The 19,766-nt window shown below is 33.9% G+C and overlaps 1 protein-coding gene across 7 annotated transcripts in view; it reads right to left on the reverse strand.

The window, feature by feature from the left end:
• Positions 1-63: 63 nt before the first annotated feature.
• The window catches only part of NCOA1 (nuclear receptor coactivator 1), a 168,142-nt gene continuing 148,439 nt past the window's right edge, over positions 64-19,766 (reverse strand). For 2 of the 7 annotated variants that reach the window (XM_012539824.3, XM_031951446.1), the window contains 4 exons: positions 15,051-15,225; positions 10,849-11,023; positions 4,208-4,300; positions 64-1,148 (listed from right to left, as the gene is read on the reverse strand). In XM_012539824.3, the coding sequence (XP_012395278.1) occupies positions 978-1,148; positions 4,208-4,300; positions 10,849-11,023; positions 15,051-15,225 (614 nt within the window). In that variant the 3' untranslated portion in view covers positions 64-977. Of the gene's footprint in view, positions 1,149-1,233; positions 1,291-4,207; positions 4,301-10,848; positions 11,024-15,050; positions 15,226-19,766 lie in introns of all 7 variants that reach the window. The other 5 variants (XM_012539821.3, XM_012539822.3, XM_031951448.1 and 2 more) reach the window with 4 other exon arrangements.

The raw sequence follows: 19,766 nt of genomic DNA on the forward strand, positions 1-19,766 counted from the left end.
GCTAAACAGAAGGAAATAAATTTCTACAAGAAATCAAATATTTACAGGGATATTTAAAGGGCAGAATAAGCTGCTTAGATCATAGAATTTACTTTTATTTTTAAATAACTTTAGCTACCTTAGCTGTTAACACAATAAAAGCAGAAAGAACAGACTGCCTTTTTTTCCCACATTTAATCAGAAAATTGTATCTACAATAACTCAAAAGACCTTGCTCTTTGTCCTTCCCCAACCCTTCCAAAAAAATTATTGCATTTTCCCCCAAACTGTACTTTTTTTTAAAATCCCTTGCAAATGTACATATTTCAGCCTCTAACATTGGAGGCATCTTGATTTAAACCATCTTTAAAAAAAACAACAACAACAAAAAAAAAACGGAATGGGGAGGAGGAGGTGCAAAATACTTTCTTGAAGCCAACAGACATAGAATTGCTAGAAGAAGCTGATTGTACACACAAGCTGCCTGGGAGTGGGATAGGCTTTACAGAAAGAGGACAGCCTTTTATAGTTGTTGTTTTTTTAGTTTTTTTTAGTTTTTTTTTTTTTTTTTTTTTTTTTTTTTTTTGCTGAAGGGCACAGGGCTGCCAAACCCTTCTTCCATGATAGGGTCAGAGTCAAATCCAGGTGAAATGGAGTTTCTTTCTCCCCTTGGAACTTTTCATCTTGATTCTCCTCCAAAAGCCTTCATTCAGCTAAGAAGCCAATGACCGATTATAAAAATAAGAACAATTAATTTGGCTCAAGAAATCGATTGTCCAACTGTCCTGCCGAGTCGCTCTCTCAATATCCAAGGCCTTTACAAAGCAAAAAAACACCTCCCCGACCCTCAGCAAAAAGCAAACCCCTTTTTTTGCTCCAAATACTACGACCTGAAGAATGGCTGCAGATTGAGATATCAAAAATCTCAGAAAAATATATAATATATTTGTATATCTCTGTATGTCTATTATTTAAATTTCACATTCCTTTAAAAGTGGTTATTCAGTCAGTAGCTGCTGAAGGAGGCTCTTCTGCTGGGCCTGGGGGTTCTGCGGACCTGATGTGGGTTTTTGAGATCCCAGGGGCCCAGGTTGGTTCAGGTAAGGGTCCCCGCCTACCAGATTCACTGTACACTGGACATCGGCGAACACCTGAACCTGCTGCACCTGCTGGAATACAAACAAAAGCTGTGTTGAGACAGAAGGCTCGGCCCCCCCGGCTCATGAGTGCGTACTACTTGAAGTGGGAACTCACTAGAGCATTCCTCTAGTCTGTAGTCACCACAGAGAAGAACTCTTCTGTCTTCTTGTCCTATAAAAAGAAAATTGCTGCACTCATTTTGCTCAGGGTTCTAGAAAGTTCACACTTTAAAATAAAACCAAAATTGGAATGGCCAAGCTGCCTACTGGGTTGCCATCATTACAGCAAATGAGCATCAGTGGTAATACTAATGTAATAGGGAAAGCCCAGTTTCACAGAATGGAGATCAAATGATTTTTTTGATTTGGACAAATACCTTAAAAGTACACTTATAAATCTACCAGATATCTCTGAGTTATTCTACTGTGTCAATGAATGGACAAAAGGCAAATGTCCACACTGACACACTTTCAAGGGGAAACCACCATAGTCAGACATCAAAAGACCAGCAATACTAAGGTTAACTAAGAGAACTGTTTTGTCTGTGTCCTCATAAAGTGGGAATACAGGAAAATGATATTTTTTACATTTGACACTTTTTCAGGTAAGAAATACATTTGAATTGCGTCCTTCCCCCCTGCCCCATACCACCATCTTCTCCCTCTCATCCCAACCTCCCATCCCCAGCATAGAAAAGGTCAGTTTTACTAACATTCATGTCAGCTTTAAAAAAAAAAAAAATTTCTAGTTAAATTGTTCTAGTACTTTCTTTCTGGAGAATAAAACTAGTCAACCATCTAATACTACTTAGCCAAAGTAATTAAAATAATGGGGATAATATTCATATTGCTCATTAAGTCCATCCACACAAACTCCTGCAATTAGTCAAGCCAAGAACCTGTGCTCAAGCTCCTTGTGACTTTATGCTTTTAAAATATGAGGTTTTATTGTTAGACCAATATAGCATTATATCACATGAGGGAAATACTGGTTTGTTAATATCAATCTGCATATTCATTTATCAACAATTTATGCTTGTAAAGCCCTTGAAAATTTTCTTTACTGAGTAAAACTAATTTGCTTTCAACTCGAACAAACATGTGCTCCTCAAATTTTCTGACTGCCACTAAGAAATCTACCCCATAATTCTCTAGACTGACAGTCTTCTCTAGACTACCCTCTGAAGTTTGCTCCAAAATCTATCTCAAAAAGCTAACTCAAAAATTAAGAAATTATCCTTGGATGAGGCTCATTTTATTTGTCTCTTTCACTGCTGGATGGATCAACTGAACTATAATAAGTAAGAGCCATACAACCTTCCAAAGACTAGCTTTGCTTTCTTTTCATATATATTTTTATTCCCTTGTAATACATCTGAAAATAAAAACAAAAACACCTCTCAATTGTTCTTACCAGCTGTTTGTGTGGTGTCCATTCTTTAGAAATCTATACTCTTTCCCCAGATCAACTCCATCTCTGCTTTAAATCAGCAAATACTTAGCAAGCAATTCTCTGACAGTTCCTTTGATGAAAAAACTACCTAAATTCTTGTCAAGAAGTTTATAATCTAAAAGGGATAGGATCCATACAGAGACAATTATTAGATCTGTTATATTCATGTGGTAATGTATGGGAGAAAGCAAGCAGAATGAGAGGGAAGAGCCAAGAAAATTGGAATTTGGGAGAAGGTATCAATGAAGGAGGTGTTATTGAATGGAGAAATGCTATTTCTATTGTTCTAAAAATGGGACAAGTTACGTAAAAATGAATAGAGGTGAAAAAGTGGGATAAAATTGAGGAACATTACGTCATCTGATTTGGCTAGAGCAGTATTTCTCAAGCTTTTTGGTCTCGAGAGCCCTTTTCACTCTTAAAACACTGAAGACCCTTTAAAAACTTTTATGTGAGTTATATCTATTGATACTGACTGAATTGGAGTTAAAATGTTTTATTATTATTATGAAACCGGTTTTGACTTTGCAGAGCCCCGGACATGGTCTTGGGGATTTTCATGGTCCCCAGACTATACTTTATGAAGTGCTGGGCATAGAGCATAGAAAAGCAGTACAAAATGAATCCAGAAAGCTTTAAATGCTAAATAAGAGAATTTGTATTTTATCCTATAGGAAGTGGACAGCAATTAAAATTGTTTAACAGGAGAGTGCTATGGTCAGACCTGTGTTTTAGGAATACTATTTTGTAAAAGATAGGCTGGGGAGGGGAAAGACAAGTCAGTTTTGCCTCTGCTTCTCTATCTTGCAAACACAGTACATTCTAATGATGACAGAATAGTCATTTTCCTTCCTTTTGTATTTATTCCTCTAGTCTTATTTTCCATTCCCACTCCTACCACCTGAATTCAGACTCACATTTGACTTGACCTCCCCATATTTATTTTAATACATCCTGCTCATCACTACCACTAAATGAAAACACTTATGATATACTCTCACTTCCTTACTCAACAGTTTTTTGTGCACATAGGACTTAAAAGTCTAAATATGTTAACCTATAATATGTAAACTTTCTCCTTTCTCAAATCAGGACCCCTGTGTATCCCACACCCCATGTTCTAGCCAGATAGTTTCACTGCCCCCCAGAACATGCCTTATACATACCTGCTTTATTGCTTTCACGGTCAGCCTGTTGCATCTGTCCAGCTAACTCTCATGGGATCCTTTGGTCCAGTTCAGTTTGCACCCCTTCCATGAAGGTTCTGCTGTCTGCCCCAGCAACTTAGTGAATTCTTTCTCCTCTCAACACTCCCTACCATTCATTTGGTACTTATAGATTGCCTTCTCATCTTTTATAAATTTGTGTTTTATCTCTCCAATTAGATTACAAGCTCCCAGAGGGCAGGGGTTGGCTCTTTCCCTTTGTATTCTCCAGTGTTAGCCTAGTCCCCTGCACATAGTAGGCACAAAAGATGTTCAATCTTGTGAATAAACCACTATTTTCTAGAAGTGCCTCTACTAAACATGAACATTAACAGTATGCATGGTTACAAAAATGACCAATTCAGAAATGTTGAGCTAGCCCACACAATCAATACTTCTGATGGATCTATGTTTAAAAGTTTCTTACTGACCTGGGCACTGCCGTCTGATTCTGTTTTGAGAATGTCAGCTGATGAAAGCTGATTGCAGTAAAGGCCTGTGTGTCTCAGTGCTGGATCATTTATCTGTTAACAACAAATTCAAAAACAATTACAAGTACACCATTTAATATAAGGATAATCCGTCACAAGGATCAATATTTTGAAGAAAGGGAAAACTTGGTAATACCATACATAAATGCCAGTATACACTACTAAAATAAACATGACTCCTTGTTTTTGAAATTTACATTCTTATTCTTATGTGGTGATGAGGGGATCTTGGAGGGACCATTACTTATTACAGGCCTTGTGTTGTTGTTAACCTTATATGGCTGAGTCTCATGCTTCAACTGCTGTCACTGCTACGGTTGTGGTGGAGGAAGAGGGAAGAAATGGATGAACAGTCATCAATTTAAAATTTTATTTTCCTGCCAATTACATTAAAAACAATTTTTAATATTTTAAAAAAAAATAATTTGTGCTGCAAATTCTTTCCCTTACTCATTGAGAAGGCAACAAATTTGATATTAGGTTATGGATGTTCAGTCATACAAAACATATCATTAGTCATATTGTAAAAGAAAATACAGACAAAAAATACCAAGATAAAGAAAAAGTATGCTTCATTTTGCATTCAGATCCCATGAGTTCTTTCTCTGGAGATGGACAAAGTTCTTCATCATAAATTGTTCATTATTGTTCTGGATCATCATTGCAATTCAATTCAATTTAATGAAAATTTATGAAGCCTCAAATATATACCAGAGCACTAGAGATAATGAAATAAAACCAAATAGACCCTCCCTGCCTGCAAGGAATTTACATTTTATCTGGATGCAAATTATACACAAGACTTAAATAAAAGATAATTTGAAGAAGGAAAAATAAGGGAAAGCTTCATGAAGATGACACATATGCAAAGTTGAAAAAAGGTAAGGATTTTTAAAGATAGAAATGAGAAGGAACTATATTCTAGGAATAAAATATGGAAACAAAAAATGGAATGTTATTGTATAAGACTGCCTGCCATTTAGGGGAAGGGATGGAGGGAAGAAAGGGAAAACTCGGAACAGAAGTCAGTGCAAGGGATAATGTAAAAAATTACCCATGCATATATTCTGTCAATAAAAAGTTATAATTTTTAAAAAAAGAAAAAAGAAATGCTGGCATATTGAAATATATCCAGTAGAGTCCATGGATTCTATGTGTATTTGTGGGAAAGTACACTTCAGGCTTGGGGGAGGGAGATTTTTTTAAACTACTGGGCTTGTAATATTATTTGAATAAATGCCTTTTCTGAAAAGCTTAAAACAACAACAACAACAAAAGGGATGTTAAGTTCAGGAAACACCTAGAAGTCCCATGAGACTGAGATACTGAGTTCAGGAAAGGCAATAATGAGGGGGTGGGGGTGGGGGGGAGTTAGAAAGTGTGATGGTATCAGAAGGCTTCAAATGCTAGGCTTGAGTATTATTTATTAAATCCTAGAGACAACTGCTATTTTGATAACTGTATTTCAATAATTGATCACATTTATAATTCTATATATTTTATGCATTTAAAAAACATTCATAAATTTCACCAGACTGTCAAAAGGGTCCAAGATATAAGAATTTAGATAAATTTTTATAAAGGGATCACAGATTCCTAACAGGATCTATTAAATGACCATTAGATTACTGTAGAATTACACCAAACCTTTTAAAGCTGATTTAATTAGACTACAAACATATCCTTTCACAAAATGTTCTTGGACAGAAGTAAAGGAAGCAGAAAAAAGAAATGAAAAAGAGTAGAAAGTGTGAGGTAGAAAGTTCAGGAAAGAAAAGCAATTTTTTTTCAAGTTAGTAAGATTATTGTGGTAATCTAAAAAATTTCATTTAGTGTTTAACCTGGGATTTAGCCTCCAAAATTTCAATTCAGTGAAGTGGAGAAAAACTTATCAATACCAACTCTGGTCTTATCAAACCTTTAGGTGACATCTCTCTTTTATGGACTTTGAAAGAAATGTTTCCTCCTGTGATATGTAATATGACTAGGTATATGAGTTTGAAAAGCTAGTACTTCAGAGATCACTTACTTTTTGTTATTCTCAATCAATTAAGTATCTGACCACTCCTCAGGTACTGTGGTAGACATTAGGAGGGTCATCAGAAAATATCCCATGATTCTTCAACTCAAGTAGCTTGCAATCTAATTGTGGAAATAAGGCATTAACAACTGAAAAGTTAAATAGATGGAAGAGAAGTCACAAAGCAGCACATGTTTAATTGTTAAGGATTAGTATATATAGTAAGAACCAAAAATTCAGAAGAGATGGGAAAAGTCAGTCTAGGAAATAGAGAATGACATAATGAAAGTCACAGAACTTGGAAGGTCCAACGATTATTCAGCAGCCAGTTTACAAAGGGATTGCACAGGAGAGTAATGAAAAGGACTAATTAGAATAATCAACTGAAACATGAGAGTGGAAGGTCTTAGATGCCAGACCTTGAAGTTGTGATTTCATCTAGAAGGCATTTAGGAAATATTGAAGTGCCTTTTTGTTGCTGTTGTTGTTGTTGTTATTGTTGCTGGTTTTGTTTTTAATGAGAGGAGTAATCAGTTGGGAAATATGTTTGAAATTACTAATACAGCAATTTGAGAAAACTACCACCAGCTGGGTAGTGGTTATTGGACTTTTGGACACAAGCTTTGTTAACCAAGTCAAAGATTACATACAGCATTCTTTTCCACTCAAAATATCTGAGCCACAGATATTAATTAGCATTGGTATAGTCAATTCAACAAATATTTATTAAGCACCTATTTGTATGTAGCAGGGTATTGTGCAAGGTAATAGGAATAAAAAAGCAACCCAAAACAAAACCCCACAATCCCTGTTTTCAAGGTGCTAACTATATATTCTAGGAGGATACAATATCAACAAAGTAAATACAAAAAATATCTACCAAGTCATAAGAAGATTAAGAGACACAGAATATTGGGAACTGAGATGATATGGGCAGAAGGTAGTAGCTTGTATGGTAACTGCGCCATGCTTTGAAGGACACTGGGAATTAGAAGCGGGGTTTAAGAAGACAGAGTATTTTAGACATGAAGGACCACCTAAGCCAAGGAAGAAGTAAGGGACTAAATAACAGGTTCAGAGAATATCAACATGCCTGTTTTACTGGAATGGACTTTATGGAATAATATGAAATTAGAGTGAAATTAGGTAGTCTGCTGATTATGAAAGACTGCCAGGCTAAAGATTTTGTATTTTATCTCACTGGCAACGGGGCATAAAAGATTTCTGAGGGTTGGGTAGAGGAGTGTGAATCACATTTTAATTTTAGAAATGAATTAAATCAATACCTGTGAGGGATATGAGGATTGAAGACAGAAGAGAATAAAAGCAGAGAGGCTGATGGGGAAGCTATTGTATTAATACTAGAACTTTTCTAAAGTATGATGGTGACCCTGAGTTTTCAAATCTGTGTCAGGAATGGAAAATTCCTAAGAGGTTCTGCGACTCAGGAGAGGTGATCCTAACAACCATGTATATCTTTTTTTCTAAAGACCAGGCTGGCAAAGGATGTCCTTAAAAAGCTCTCCCTTAGACTAAAATACTTAACTCAGGGTCCATGAGAATGTAGTTCATGCACAGATTTGAGCATGTACAAGATGGAGTGAAAAAAAGACATCTTTATTTTTCCTAATCTCCAACTGAAATTCAGCATTTGATTCTATTAAAAAATACTTTATTCTGAGAATTCTATAGGTTTCATCAGATAGGAAAAGGTGTCCAAGACACATGAAAAAACCCTTACTTTAAATAATTGATTATTTTGGACCAAAGTAACCCATTTATAACAAAAATATATATATAAAATAGTCTTCAGTTCTGTTGAGTCCCTTTATACTTAAGAATGATGAGGACATTGAATTCCCAATCCCTATATTTATGCACACCTGCATTTTTGATTTCCTTCACAAGCTAATTGTACGATATTTCAGAGTCTGATTCTTTTTCTGCAGCAAAATAACGTTTTGGTCAGGTATACTTATTGTGTATCTAATTTATATTTTAATATATTTAACATCTACTGGTCATCCTGCCATCTAGGGGAGGGGGTGGGGGGGTAAGAGGTGAAAAATTGGAACAAGAGGTTTGGCAATTGTTAATGCTGTAAAGTTACCCATGTATATATCCTGTAAATAAAAGGCTATTAAATTTAAAAAAAAAAAAAAAAAAGAATATTTGCCTTTTTAAGATAGGTTTTATTTCTTGATTATATAATCAGGAGATATACCTGATTGTATAAAACATTTTTTGTTCTTCTAGATTTCATAACAGAATAAACATGGAATTTTCAATCAAAAAAAAAAAAAAGAATGATGACAATTATTACAAAAGGAGAAAGTAGTAAGAATTGCATAATTTTTATATTGTTTATAAAGATTAATTCTAAATAGTCAAAAGGTGAGATCCTTATCTTAACTGGTAGATACTGGAAGAACTAAATCATACAAATAAGCTCTAATTGACATTTCTGCAATATTTTCTTTCACTCCACTTCTTAGAGATGAGTCTAAATTGCTCTGAAAATCTGGTGAAGCCTAAACTTGGAATAATGTTGTTAAATGCAAAAAATCCATGAATTACAAAGAAAACCAATTATGCTGAAATACAGTTATCAAAATAGAAAAATTTTCAAATTTACAGACTCTAGTTTAAGAATCCCTGCCTGAGAAGTACTTTGAAAGCAGTCCAAATATATTCTTAAATTAGGCTTTTTAAAATTTTTGAAACTAATACTTTTATTAAAGTATTAAAATCTGGAGATATGCATGTCACTGTTCTCTTACATTACTCCCATGTAGGAAACTTCTTCCATTGATACAGATTAAATACTTCTTCTATACTTACAATCTCAACTGTCTGGGACAATGAGAATTTAAGAATTTTTCTCAAGAATATACAATTTTATGCATCAGAAGCAAGACTGAAAATCAGGTCTTCATGATTCAAGGCTGTACCTCTTATCTATTTTAACATGCTGCCCTTCTTCAGATACAAAATAAATGTAAAATGAATGCATTTTGTACTTAAGGAAGACTTTTTTTTTTTTTTTTTTTTTTTTTTTTTTCTGAGGCAATTTAAATGACTTGCCCAGGATCACACAGGAAGTGTTAAGTGTCTGAGACCACATTTGAACTCAGGTCCTCCTGACTTCAGGGCTGGTGCTCTATCCACTATGCCACCTAACTGCCCCAGGAAGATTTAAAGAAAAATGTTATCACATATCAAGAACACTGAAAATATATTATGTCAAATACTTTTAACACCCTTATAATATCATCAAGAAGAAAATATGTTAAGGATAAAAAGTAATGAGTTTAAAGTAAGATTAGTATGTATCAGATTTAAATAACTTTAGGATACAAAAACTTTATGTACACAAATTCATTACTAAACTGTAAATTCACAGGAGACTTCAGTGTATATAAATTGAAGCATACAAATATAGGTCTAAAACACTATTGATTAGAGAATGCAAATTAAAACAATCTCACACCTATCAAGTTAACCTAAACGACAGGAAAGGAGACTGAATTGTGAAATATCTGACCATTCTGGAAAACAAGGGCTACAAAATCATATACTTTTTGACCTACCAATAACCACTAAAAGGTCTATATCCCCAAAAAATCAAAGAAAAAAGAAAAGGGCTCATGGGCTATTTAAAGCAACTCTTTTATGTGGTGGCAAAAAAAAAAAAAAAAAAACTGAAATTGAGGGGATGCCCATCAATTGGGTATGGCTAGACAATTTTGGTATATAATTTTGATGAAACACTATTGTGCTATAAGAAATGATGAACGGGATGCTTTCAGAAAAACCTTGCCTTCTGTCAATAAAAAGTTATTATAATTAAAAAAGAAAGAAAGAAAAACCTTGCCTAACATGAACCGATGCAAAGTAAACTGAATAGAAACAGGAGAACATTATACATAGTAACTGCAATATTATACAATGATTGATTGTGTGAATGACTTAGCTGTGGTCAGCAATACAATGATCCAACAATCCCAAAGGCCTCATGATGAAAAATGCTATCTATCTCTGGAGAAGAACTAATGGTGTCTGAATGCAGAATGAAATATAATATTTTTCCACTTTCTTTACTATGTACTTGATGGTTTTTTTTTGTTTGTTTGTTTTAGGGGGTGGTAGAGGTATCTGTTTTTTCCCCCCACAACATGAGTAATATAGAAATCTTTTTATATGAATACACATGTTTTACCTATATGAAACTGCTTACTGTCTTAGGGAGATGAGAGAAGGAAAGAGTGAGAAAATTTTTTTTCAAAAATCATTGTTAATAATTGCTTTTACAAGTAATTGGGAAAAAATCAAATATTCATAAAAATGTAAATAAGTATAGGCTATAATATCAACATTGAGAGTGCAAAATTGCAGAAGCTATTTACTGTTGTGACTAAAAAGAAGTATTAACAAGAAACAAAGTTTAAAATAATCATAAGTAGGGTGCTATTATTTCTGAGAACAAAGAGATAAGAATGCAAATGTGACAGAGAGAGAGAGAGAGAGAGAGAAGAAATAGAATTTACATTGTAGTACTAACCTGCTCAGAACACACTGTATTCATTCCCGGCATCTGCAGTGAACTCATCTGCATCTGGCCCATCAGAGGGTTCATATTCTGGACATTTGTGTTTCCTCCTGCCATGGATACGGTGATGCTCATATTGTTGTATACTCCTGGCTGTGCAGGTGTAGGCTGGTTCTGACTGAACATGCTGTTAACTCAAAAACAGTCTGGATTACATATGTTGGGCCTAAAAGTGGGGATAATATACCTCAATTCTAGTTTTTAATTGAAAGATGGAACTTCAAATACAGAATTTTATAATCTTTGCATATGAAAAACTAACGCATTTTAACGTAAGATTTCCCATTATATTGGAACATTATACACATTCAATTTGGATTTCTTTAAAGAGTTTAATAATCAGAATGAGAACCTCAAAATAAATCATTAATGATATGTGCCATGATAATGACATTAGAGTGAAATTTTGGGGTACCTTGATAACAACACTTAGATCAAATTTAAGAAAATGAACCAAATAACTTACCTACAATAGGACTTTGGCTAAATTGAAATTACTCTAAAAACCTTAGTAATTCACCTAAAATCAGTATGTACAAATAAAATAGCTTCAATTCAGTTCAATCCAATAAATTATTACATATGTAAAAACAAAGATATAATAATTCTTTTCCACAAGGACCGCACATTCTCTTGGTATATGAAAACACTAGAGCATAAGCAAATGCAATGTGTAAAGCAATAAGAAGACATGTGTAAAGACAATAAGAAAAAAAAAAGCTTGAATACTTGAGTATTACAGAGATTTTGGGAGAGAGGTGGCACACCAGCTATCCTTTACCTGAAGTTAGAATTCTTAGAAGAGGAATATATTGGGGGGAGGGGGGGGGAGGGTAGACAAACTATCATCCTAATCTGGTTGGAACAGAAAGTATATGAAGGCACTGACATAAAATAAGACTTGAGTACTCAATCCCAAGTTTTTCATAGCCTTTGCCTTCCGTCAAAAAAAATCCCAAAAGTTCAAAATCATGAGACCAATCAACATTCAAACAAAAAGGTGGAAAAGCCATGAAATTATATAAAATTTTTTAAAAAGCTAATAAAGCAATAAATTCAGATATGGATCAAATTGTGGAGGGCTTTAAATACAAGACAGGGATTATGCATTTTATCTTAGTGGTAATAAGGATCCAATGAAGAATTTTGAGTTTACAAATGACTTGAAATGACAAATAAGGAGGTCAGAGTTATACTTTAGAAAATAATGATCTGACAGCTGTGGAGGATGGAGTGGAGATAGTAAAGAATGGAGGCAAACAGATGAATTAGTAGGCTAGTACAATAATGCAGGTAAGAAGTGATGAGAATATGAACATGATTTGTGCTTTAGCAAATGACTAACTCTTTAGGTGTCTCAATCAATTCGCTAAAAATACTGTGGCTTGGCTACCAATAGTCTCCATATCTCCTCTTAAAAACCAACACCCAAAGTCTACCTATCTATCCAATTACGTAAATAAGTCTATCTTTACCTCTATGTTTAACACAGAGGGCATTGTTTAACATTTGGTCAAATTAACCTTTAAAATGATCTACTAAGGTTTATAATCCATAAGATTTATAATGGATAGGGATAATACATGTATCCATACAATGAAAGAAAGCACAGATCTTTTAAGATATTTTATAAATGTGTATATATGTATATAAAAAACACTTTAGGTATTTCTAAGCTAAGCTACAACATTAAGGCTTTAATATACATTAAAGCCATACACATATACCTTTTGACATAATTGGATCTGGATACAAGACTGATTTCCATTAGACTGATTCTCAAGGCTGAGAATAACTTAATCAATTCTTACCTTAAAAATACTGGTCACAAGGTTTGGGGTTACCTCCCTTCCTAAACTTTTGTTTATGCCTGCCTAATAAATTCAGGCCTTTATGTTTATATCCTTAATAATCTAAAATTCCTTTTTAGTTAATTTTTGCTTGAGTACTCAATTTTAACTTTATAAAATAAAAAATTTAGGTATTGAAAAAATACCCCAAATTAGGAAAATATCATGCACTATCATGCAAAAAAATGTGCAAAGGATTAAGACATTTGATCATTAAGCAAACTCCTTAGGCAAATCCATTTAGGAAATGTGGTTACATTGGTTTTAGACAAAATGATATAACTACTTTTAAATAAGTTGGTTTTAGAGAAATTCACCTGCTCTAATAATATCTTATTGGTCTGGCTTTAATGGAGTTCCATAGTGTTCCAGATATAAACTATAGTGTTCCAGATATTTGCAGCGGCCCTTTGAAAATCTACAGCTTTGAAAAATGCTAACAAAATAAACTTAGTCTTCGATTTTATTTTAGCTTATAAAGTTAAAACAACAGTAAGTATTAATGAATGTATAATGAAAGCATTAATGAATGGCTTTTGCTACTTTCAATTCTTAAAAGATAAATCTATCCCAATAAAAAATCTTTAGGAATAAACTACAAGGGGGCAGGCAAGGTAGCGGAGTGGATAGAGCACCAACTCAGGAGGACCTGAGTTCAAATCTAGCCTCAGACACTTAACACTTCCTAGCTTTGTGACCCTAGGCAAATCACTTAACGCCAATTGCCTTAGCAAAAGAAAAAAAAATAAACTACAAAGTTAACAGGAACTGGATTTGCCATAAAGAAAATTCCTTGAAAACAAGCATGAAGTGTGAGGGGAAAAAACAAAACAAAACAAACCAGGCATTTCTTTAAAATTTTACCCAGTGTATATGAATATTATGGAATATTATTGTTCTGTAAGAAATGACCAACAGGATGATTTCAGAAAGGCCTGGAGAGACTTACACGAACTGATGCTGAGTGAAATGAGCAGGACCAGGAGATCATTATATACTTCAACAACAATACTATATGATGACCAGTTCTGATGGACCTGGCCATCCTCAGCAATGAGATCAACCAAATCATCTCCAATGGAGCAGTAATGAACTGAACCAGCTACGCCCAGAGAAAGAACTCTGGGTGATGACTAAAAACCATTACATTGAATTCCCAATCCCTATATTTATGCCCACCTGCATTTTGGATTTCCTTCACATGCTAATTGTACAATATTTCAGAGTCTGATTCTTTTTGTACAGCAAAATAATGGTTTGGTCATGTATACTTATTGTGTATCTAATTTATATTTTAATATATTTAACATCTAACTGGTCATCCTGCCATCTGGGGGAGGAGAGAGGGGGTAAGAGGTGAAAAATTGGAACAAGAGGTTTGGCAATTGTTAATGCTGTAAAGTTACCTATGCATATAACCTGTAAATAAAAGGCTATTAAATAAAAATTAAAAAAAAAAAAAGGATTTGAAAAAAAAAAATTTTCACCCAGTGAAGTGTAACATGAGGAGGAAAAAAAACAACCCAAGATGACTAATAGCAATTCTAGGCAAATAGTAAAAAGCTATTATTCCAATTTATCAAATATAGATATTATTTTGGCTAATTTTTGTTAATATTTTTATTAAGAAACATTGTAAAATTTAAATAGGAAGGCTGAATTCAGTACAAAGGCATAGAATGGTTCTAAGAAATCATATTTTGGTTCCTAAGGGACATATGTCAATTAACATCATTGAACCTTTAGTCTCTCTTACTCAATTGTATCCTCCCTAGTTGCCTATATACTTGCTCAGATCATCTCAAATCTAAAAGAGCCTTCCCTTGATCCTTTTACTTCATTTACCTATCATCCCCTTCTCTAATTCACTGATTATTATCACACTCTTTTTTCTTAATCCTTTATAATATGGCTTTTTACTCTCACCATTCTATTAAAACTGCTCACATATGATCTTTTCTTTTCTAAATCTGGAGACTTGTTTAAGCTTCATGTTTTTAATTCTCTGAGACATTCATTGGATACTGCTGATTTCTTTCCTGCTGCTGTATAAATCCTATTGACTTGGTTTTAAAGATACCATATTCTCCTGGTTCTTCTCTTCACATCCCTTGCCTTCCCACTTCATCTCCTTTATTGGAATCTCACCCTCTTCCGGTCTGCTAAATGTGGACCATGTCTAAATTTCTGATGCTGTCCTCCTTTTTTTGTCTTTCCTTAATCATCCCTTGATTACCTTAGTCACACCCATGGCTTTAATTCTAAAGCAGATAAGAACTGAAGACTATACATCATCATTCTTACTTGTTATTGCCAATTGCTCCTTGCTGCCAGGTCTTCATGTCTGGTGATTGGTAGCCTGAAGAGGGCTGAGCTTGCTGCAGCATAGGGCTTTGAGATGGAGGAATCTGCAGTGACATCATGGGACTGCCAGGACTGAGAGATGGAGTAAAATTGGGTTCACCTTGTTGGCCTAATCCTGGAAAATGAGATATAATGTTGCCTATTATGATATTAGACTGTAGTTCTACTTAATCTTTTAAAAATATCACTCAGGTTGCACAGATATTCCTTTTTCTGAATCTTCTATCCAAAAGATTGCTACACAAAGAAAGACTAAATTTGGTTTTATCTCTGGTTTTACTCATGGCTATGGGCAGAGATCAGTTAAATCCTTTTATAGGTAACGCTTAATCTGAAGTTTAAAAGAAATTTCTGAGAGGCAAAAGTTAACAGGTATCCGACAACATGTGGAAAAATAAGAATATAGGAAATGGAATGTCATTTGTGAAGAAAGAAAGGCCAATTTGGCTGTATGGAGGGGAGTAATGTATAAAAAGTCTGAAAAAGAAAAATTGGATCTTTAAATGTCAAATAAAGTATTTTGTATTTAATCTTAGAAGTAACCAATAAACTAAAATTTATTGAATAAGGAAAATACTTTCAGTTAAAATATTACTAGCAATTCTGTGGAGGGTGGACTGGAGAGAGGAGAAATTTGAATCAGGGAAGTTAATGCAATAATCAAAATAAGGGTGATAAGAGCCTGAACCTGGTTGTGAGAATAGGCAAATAACCTCTCCTTTTGGGGCCTAATGTGTGATGGTTGTGTGAATGGAGATAAAGGAGAGGGACATGAGAGCTACTTAAGAATTGACAAGACTTGGCAATTAGATTTTGGTGGAAAGGGAATGTAAGAAATCAAAGATGATTCTGGGATTATGAAGTTAAGAAATATGGGTAAGTTTGGAAATATGGTGGGTTTTGGCAAAAATCACTGGAATGGGGTAAGGGCCCATGCAACAAAGAAGACTAGTAAAGCACCAGCACAGTGTCAAAGCAATTAAATAATATGCTGAACTTGGTCACCTCTTCTGATAGGAGACTGAATGGAGTGTAGGACTTGAGTGACTGGTCCATGTACATTACAGATTAACAAAACACTCGAAGGAACAACTCCATTGAACACAAAGAACTCACAGCTGGAAAACTTTAGAAAAAAGATGAAGATAAGTATTAGGCTCATGTAAAGAATATACATGGAAAATTCAAAGGAACAGCTATCTTAATAACTGAAGTAAAATTTCCGGAGGCAAGGTGAAAAAGGAGGCAAATGCCAAAATAAAAAAGTCACATAGGAAGAGATCTAAAAGTTAGGATGATCACTGATCATATAAATGAACACAGGGAAAAAATAGAACAAAGTAAAATAAATTATATGAGACAACCAACTTAGGTAAGTGGAGTATAGGGGAGTGACACCAAAACTTTTAGCCCTCTGGTTCCTCATCTCTGAAATGAGAAGGTTTGTCTTGATAATCTTTAAGGTTTATGTTTTTTAACTTCAAATTCAACTAAGAAAATTAATCTCAACCAATTGATTCTGTTCATGTTGACTCATAAACAGCTTGGCAAGGCACTTCTCTGTGGAATTCTGATAGAATTCTGACATATTTCTCTATTTTTTTTGAAAGTATTTTTTTACAATCTTGAAATGATGCTGAGTGATGGGAGCAGAACCAAGAGAACATTGAACAAAGTAACAAGATTAGGTGATGATCAATTTTGATGGACTTGGCTCTTTTCAACAATGTGATGGTTCAAGGCAATCCTAATAGATTTGATCTCTATCCAGAGAGAAAATTATGAAGACTGAATGTGGATGGAAGCATAGTATTTTCTATTTTTTGTTTGTTTCTTGTATTTTCCCTGCTTCGGTCTGATTTTTCTTAGGTGATATGACAAATATGGAACCATTTTAAAAGACTGAACGTGTTTACCTTATACCTGATTGTTTGCTGTCTTGGAAAGGGGGGATGAGATAAGGAAGGGGAAAAAAGTCTTACAAAAATGAATACTGAGAACTATCTATACATGTATTTGGAAAAATAAAATGCTATTGAAGAAAAAAAAAAGTAGTCTATTCCTTAATTTGTTATTTTAAAAAAAAGTGAGATAATCCCCCCCCCCCCCCCGAGGCAATTGGCATTAAGTGACTTGCCTAGGGTCACACAACTAGGAAGTGTTAAATGTCTGAGTTCAAATTTGAACACGAGTCCTTCTGACTTCAGGGCTGGTGGTCTATCTACTGCACCACCTAGCTGAGTCTCCCCCAAACACCCCCCCATGAAATACTTTTGAAGGCAAACAATGTTTTAAGCTGATAATAAAAAATATTTACTAATCTCTTGCTACATAGACACTAGACATATGGACAACACAAAAATAAAAAAGCCCCTGATCTCAAAGTGTTTAAAGCAAAGCTTCTTAAACTGTGCGTTGCAACCCCATATGTGAGGTCACAAACTATATGTAATGATTATAAAATTATCAGCAAATGTCACCTATTTTATATGCCTATATATCTGGAATCATGTAAAAATTTCTTGGGCATAAAGTAGTCATGAGTGAAAAAAGTTTACGAAGCCCTGGTTTACTATAGTAGAGAAGAAAAGTATACATATCATTAAAATATTATGATTGCCAATAAAAAGAGATAAAATCAAGTTTAGTCTTTCTTTGTGTAGCAGTCTTTTGGATAGAAGACTCAGAAAAGGGAATATCTGTGTATGAGAATAATTCATATTAATCACCTTTAGAATCAAAGGATTAATCAAAGAAGCCCCAAACATTCAAAATCTTTCCCATCTACAAGCATAGTAGTTGGTGATACTTTCATATATCATCAAAATAATCCACAAATATTTGCATATGCATATGGATATGTGTGCATATATGTTCGTGTACACACATACACACACACACACACACACACACACACACACACAAGTGCCATCTGCCAGGAGATTCTATACTGACAATCAATTCATCTGGAACTTCATCAGATTCCCAAGAGCAGGAACTGTATTTGATATTTCACTGTACATACTTCACAAATTGCCTAAATTAACGAGGGTAGGTATAGACAAACTTTTTGAGGCAATGTCCCATTAAAAACAGAAAATTTAACATGACTTTAAAAAAATTTAGAGTGCTTACTTCTTACAAAGTACAATTCTATCCAATTAAGCAGACACATTTATTCTTTCATTTATTTACTATTTATTAAACACATACTATATACAAAGTATGATTATTTTCCTTAACTCTATTTGACAACATCTGAATAGGTAAATGAAGCAGATTGTGGGAGTATATACTTTTAGGGCTTGCAAATGTCATAGATATAAGGGGGCAGGGGACTCAAGTGTAGAAGACAGAGTAAGAGTTGAACTGGTTCACTAAGAGATCAAGGTGGGGAAGGAAGGAGAGTATGTCAGTGTAGATAGCTTGGAAAAGAACTAGGGAGTGAGGGATTAGAATGGTGAAGATAAAGAATAGAATTAAGGGTTGTAATGCATAGGAAAAGAGGGAATGATAAAGGATTATGATCAGATAAATCATGAATGTGGAAATGGAATACAAGGATGGTGACATTCTATGAGCATCTGTATATAGTTGCTGTAAAGCAGAGGAATAACTCATGGGAAATAAAATAAATTAATAAGCTGCGAAGTTAGAGTGATTGAAGGAGTATCAATATATTTATTGAAGTGCCCTAATTAATGAGGAAAAGAGTTGGGGAGGAATGATCTTGAGCAAATATTGAATTCACTGAAGAAGGAAGAAGACTGTCCTAGGAGTGGTTTGTAAATAACAGCTACTAGGTGATAAATAGGAATTGAATAAACATCAAATAAGGGAAAATTACTGGAGTGATAGTGACAAAGGAAGAATCTAGAAGAGGCAATGGGAAGAACAAGGAGAAAGTGTGAGTGAAAGTGCAACCTGAACTAGAAATGATGGTCAGGAATGTTGTGTTAAAAGAAGGAAACCAGATCTCAGTGGTTTAACTACAATTTAGTTCAGTTTCTGTTCTTGTCTTCTTGTTTTAATAGTTGTATTTTAGGGAAAAATACAAAAAACAATAAAATAAAGATGTATATGGTTTTTTCTCTTCTTATTACTATTACTATACTTCTATTACTTATCTATAATCACAATAAGCCAACTATAAGCTATAAGACTATATATCACTTTGTATAAGTGACCTAATAATAATAATAATATAAAAGACCTAAGCTGTCCGTGTATCACTGCTACATGGTAGCAGCTACTGGAATTATAGACATAGAGGATCAGGATGAAACAACCACTCAACAGAGAAATTATCTTACACATTCAAATTAGTTAAGTGATAGTAAAGTAACTATGTGAAAAGAAATGGAAATAAGAATATAATATAATATAATATAATATAATATAATATAATATAATATAATATAATATAACATAATAAATACATGCACACACACACACTCACTCACAAATATATAATTTAATGTTAAAGATATCTCTAACAACAGAAAAAATTTGGCAGTCTAGTGAAATCTATGCATCTCTTTCTCAGAATGTTTGTAAATGGCAAAATAAAATACATAAAATTAACAAAGGAAAAGAATTAGATTGAAAGACACTTATCAAAATATTAAAAGTCCAAGTTGATAAGCCCTAGATTTA

Source organism: Sarcophilus harrisii, chromosome 2 (genome assembly GCF_902635505.1).
Source record: "Sarcophilus harrisii chromosome 2, mSarHar1.11, whole genome shotgun sequence".
In the NCBI taxonomy this organism is placed as follows: Eukaryota; Metazoa; Chordata; class Mammalia; order Dasyuromorphia; family Dasyuridae; genus Sarcophilus; species Sarcophilus harrisii.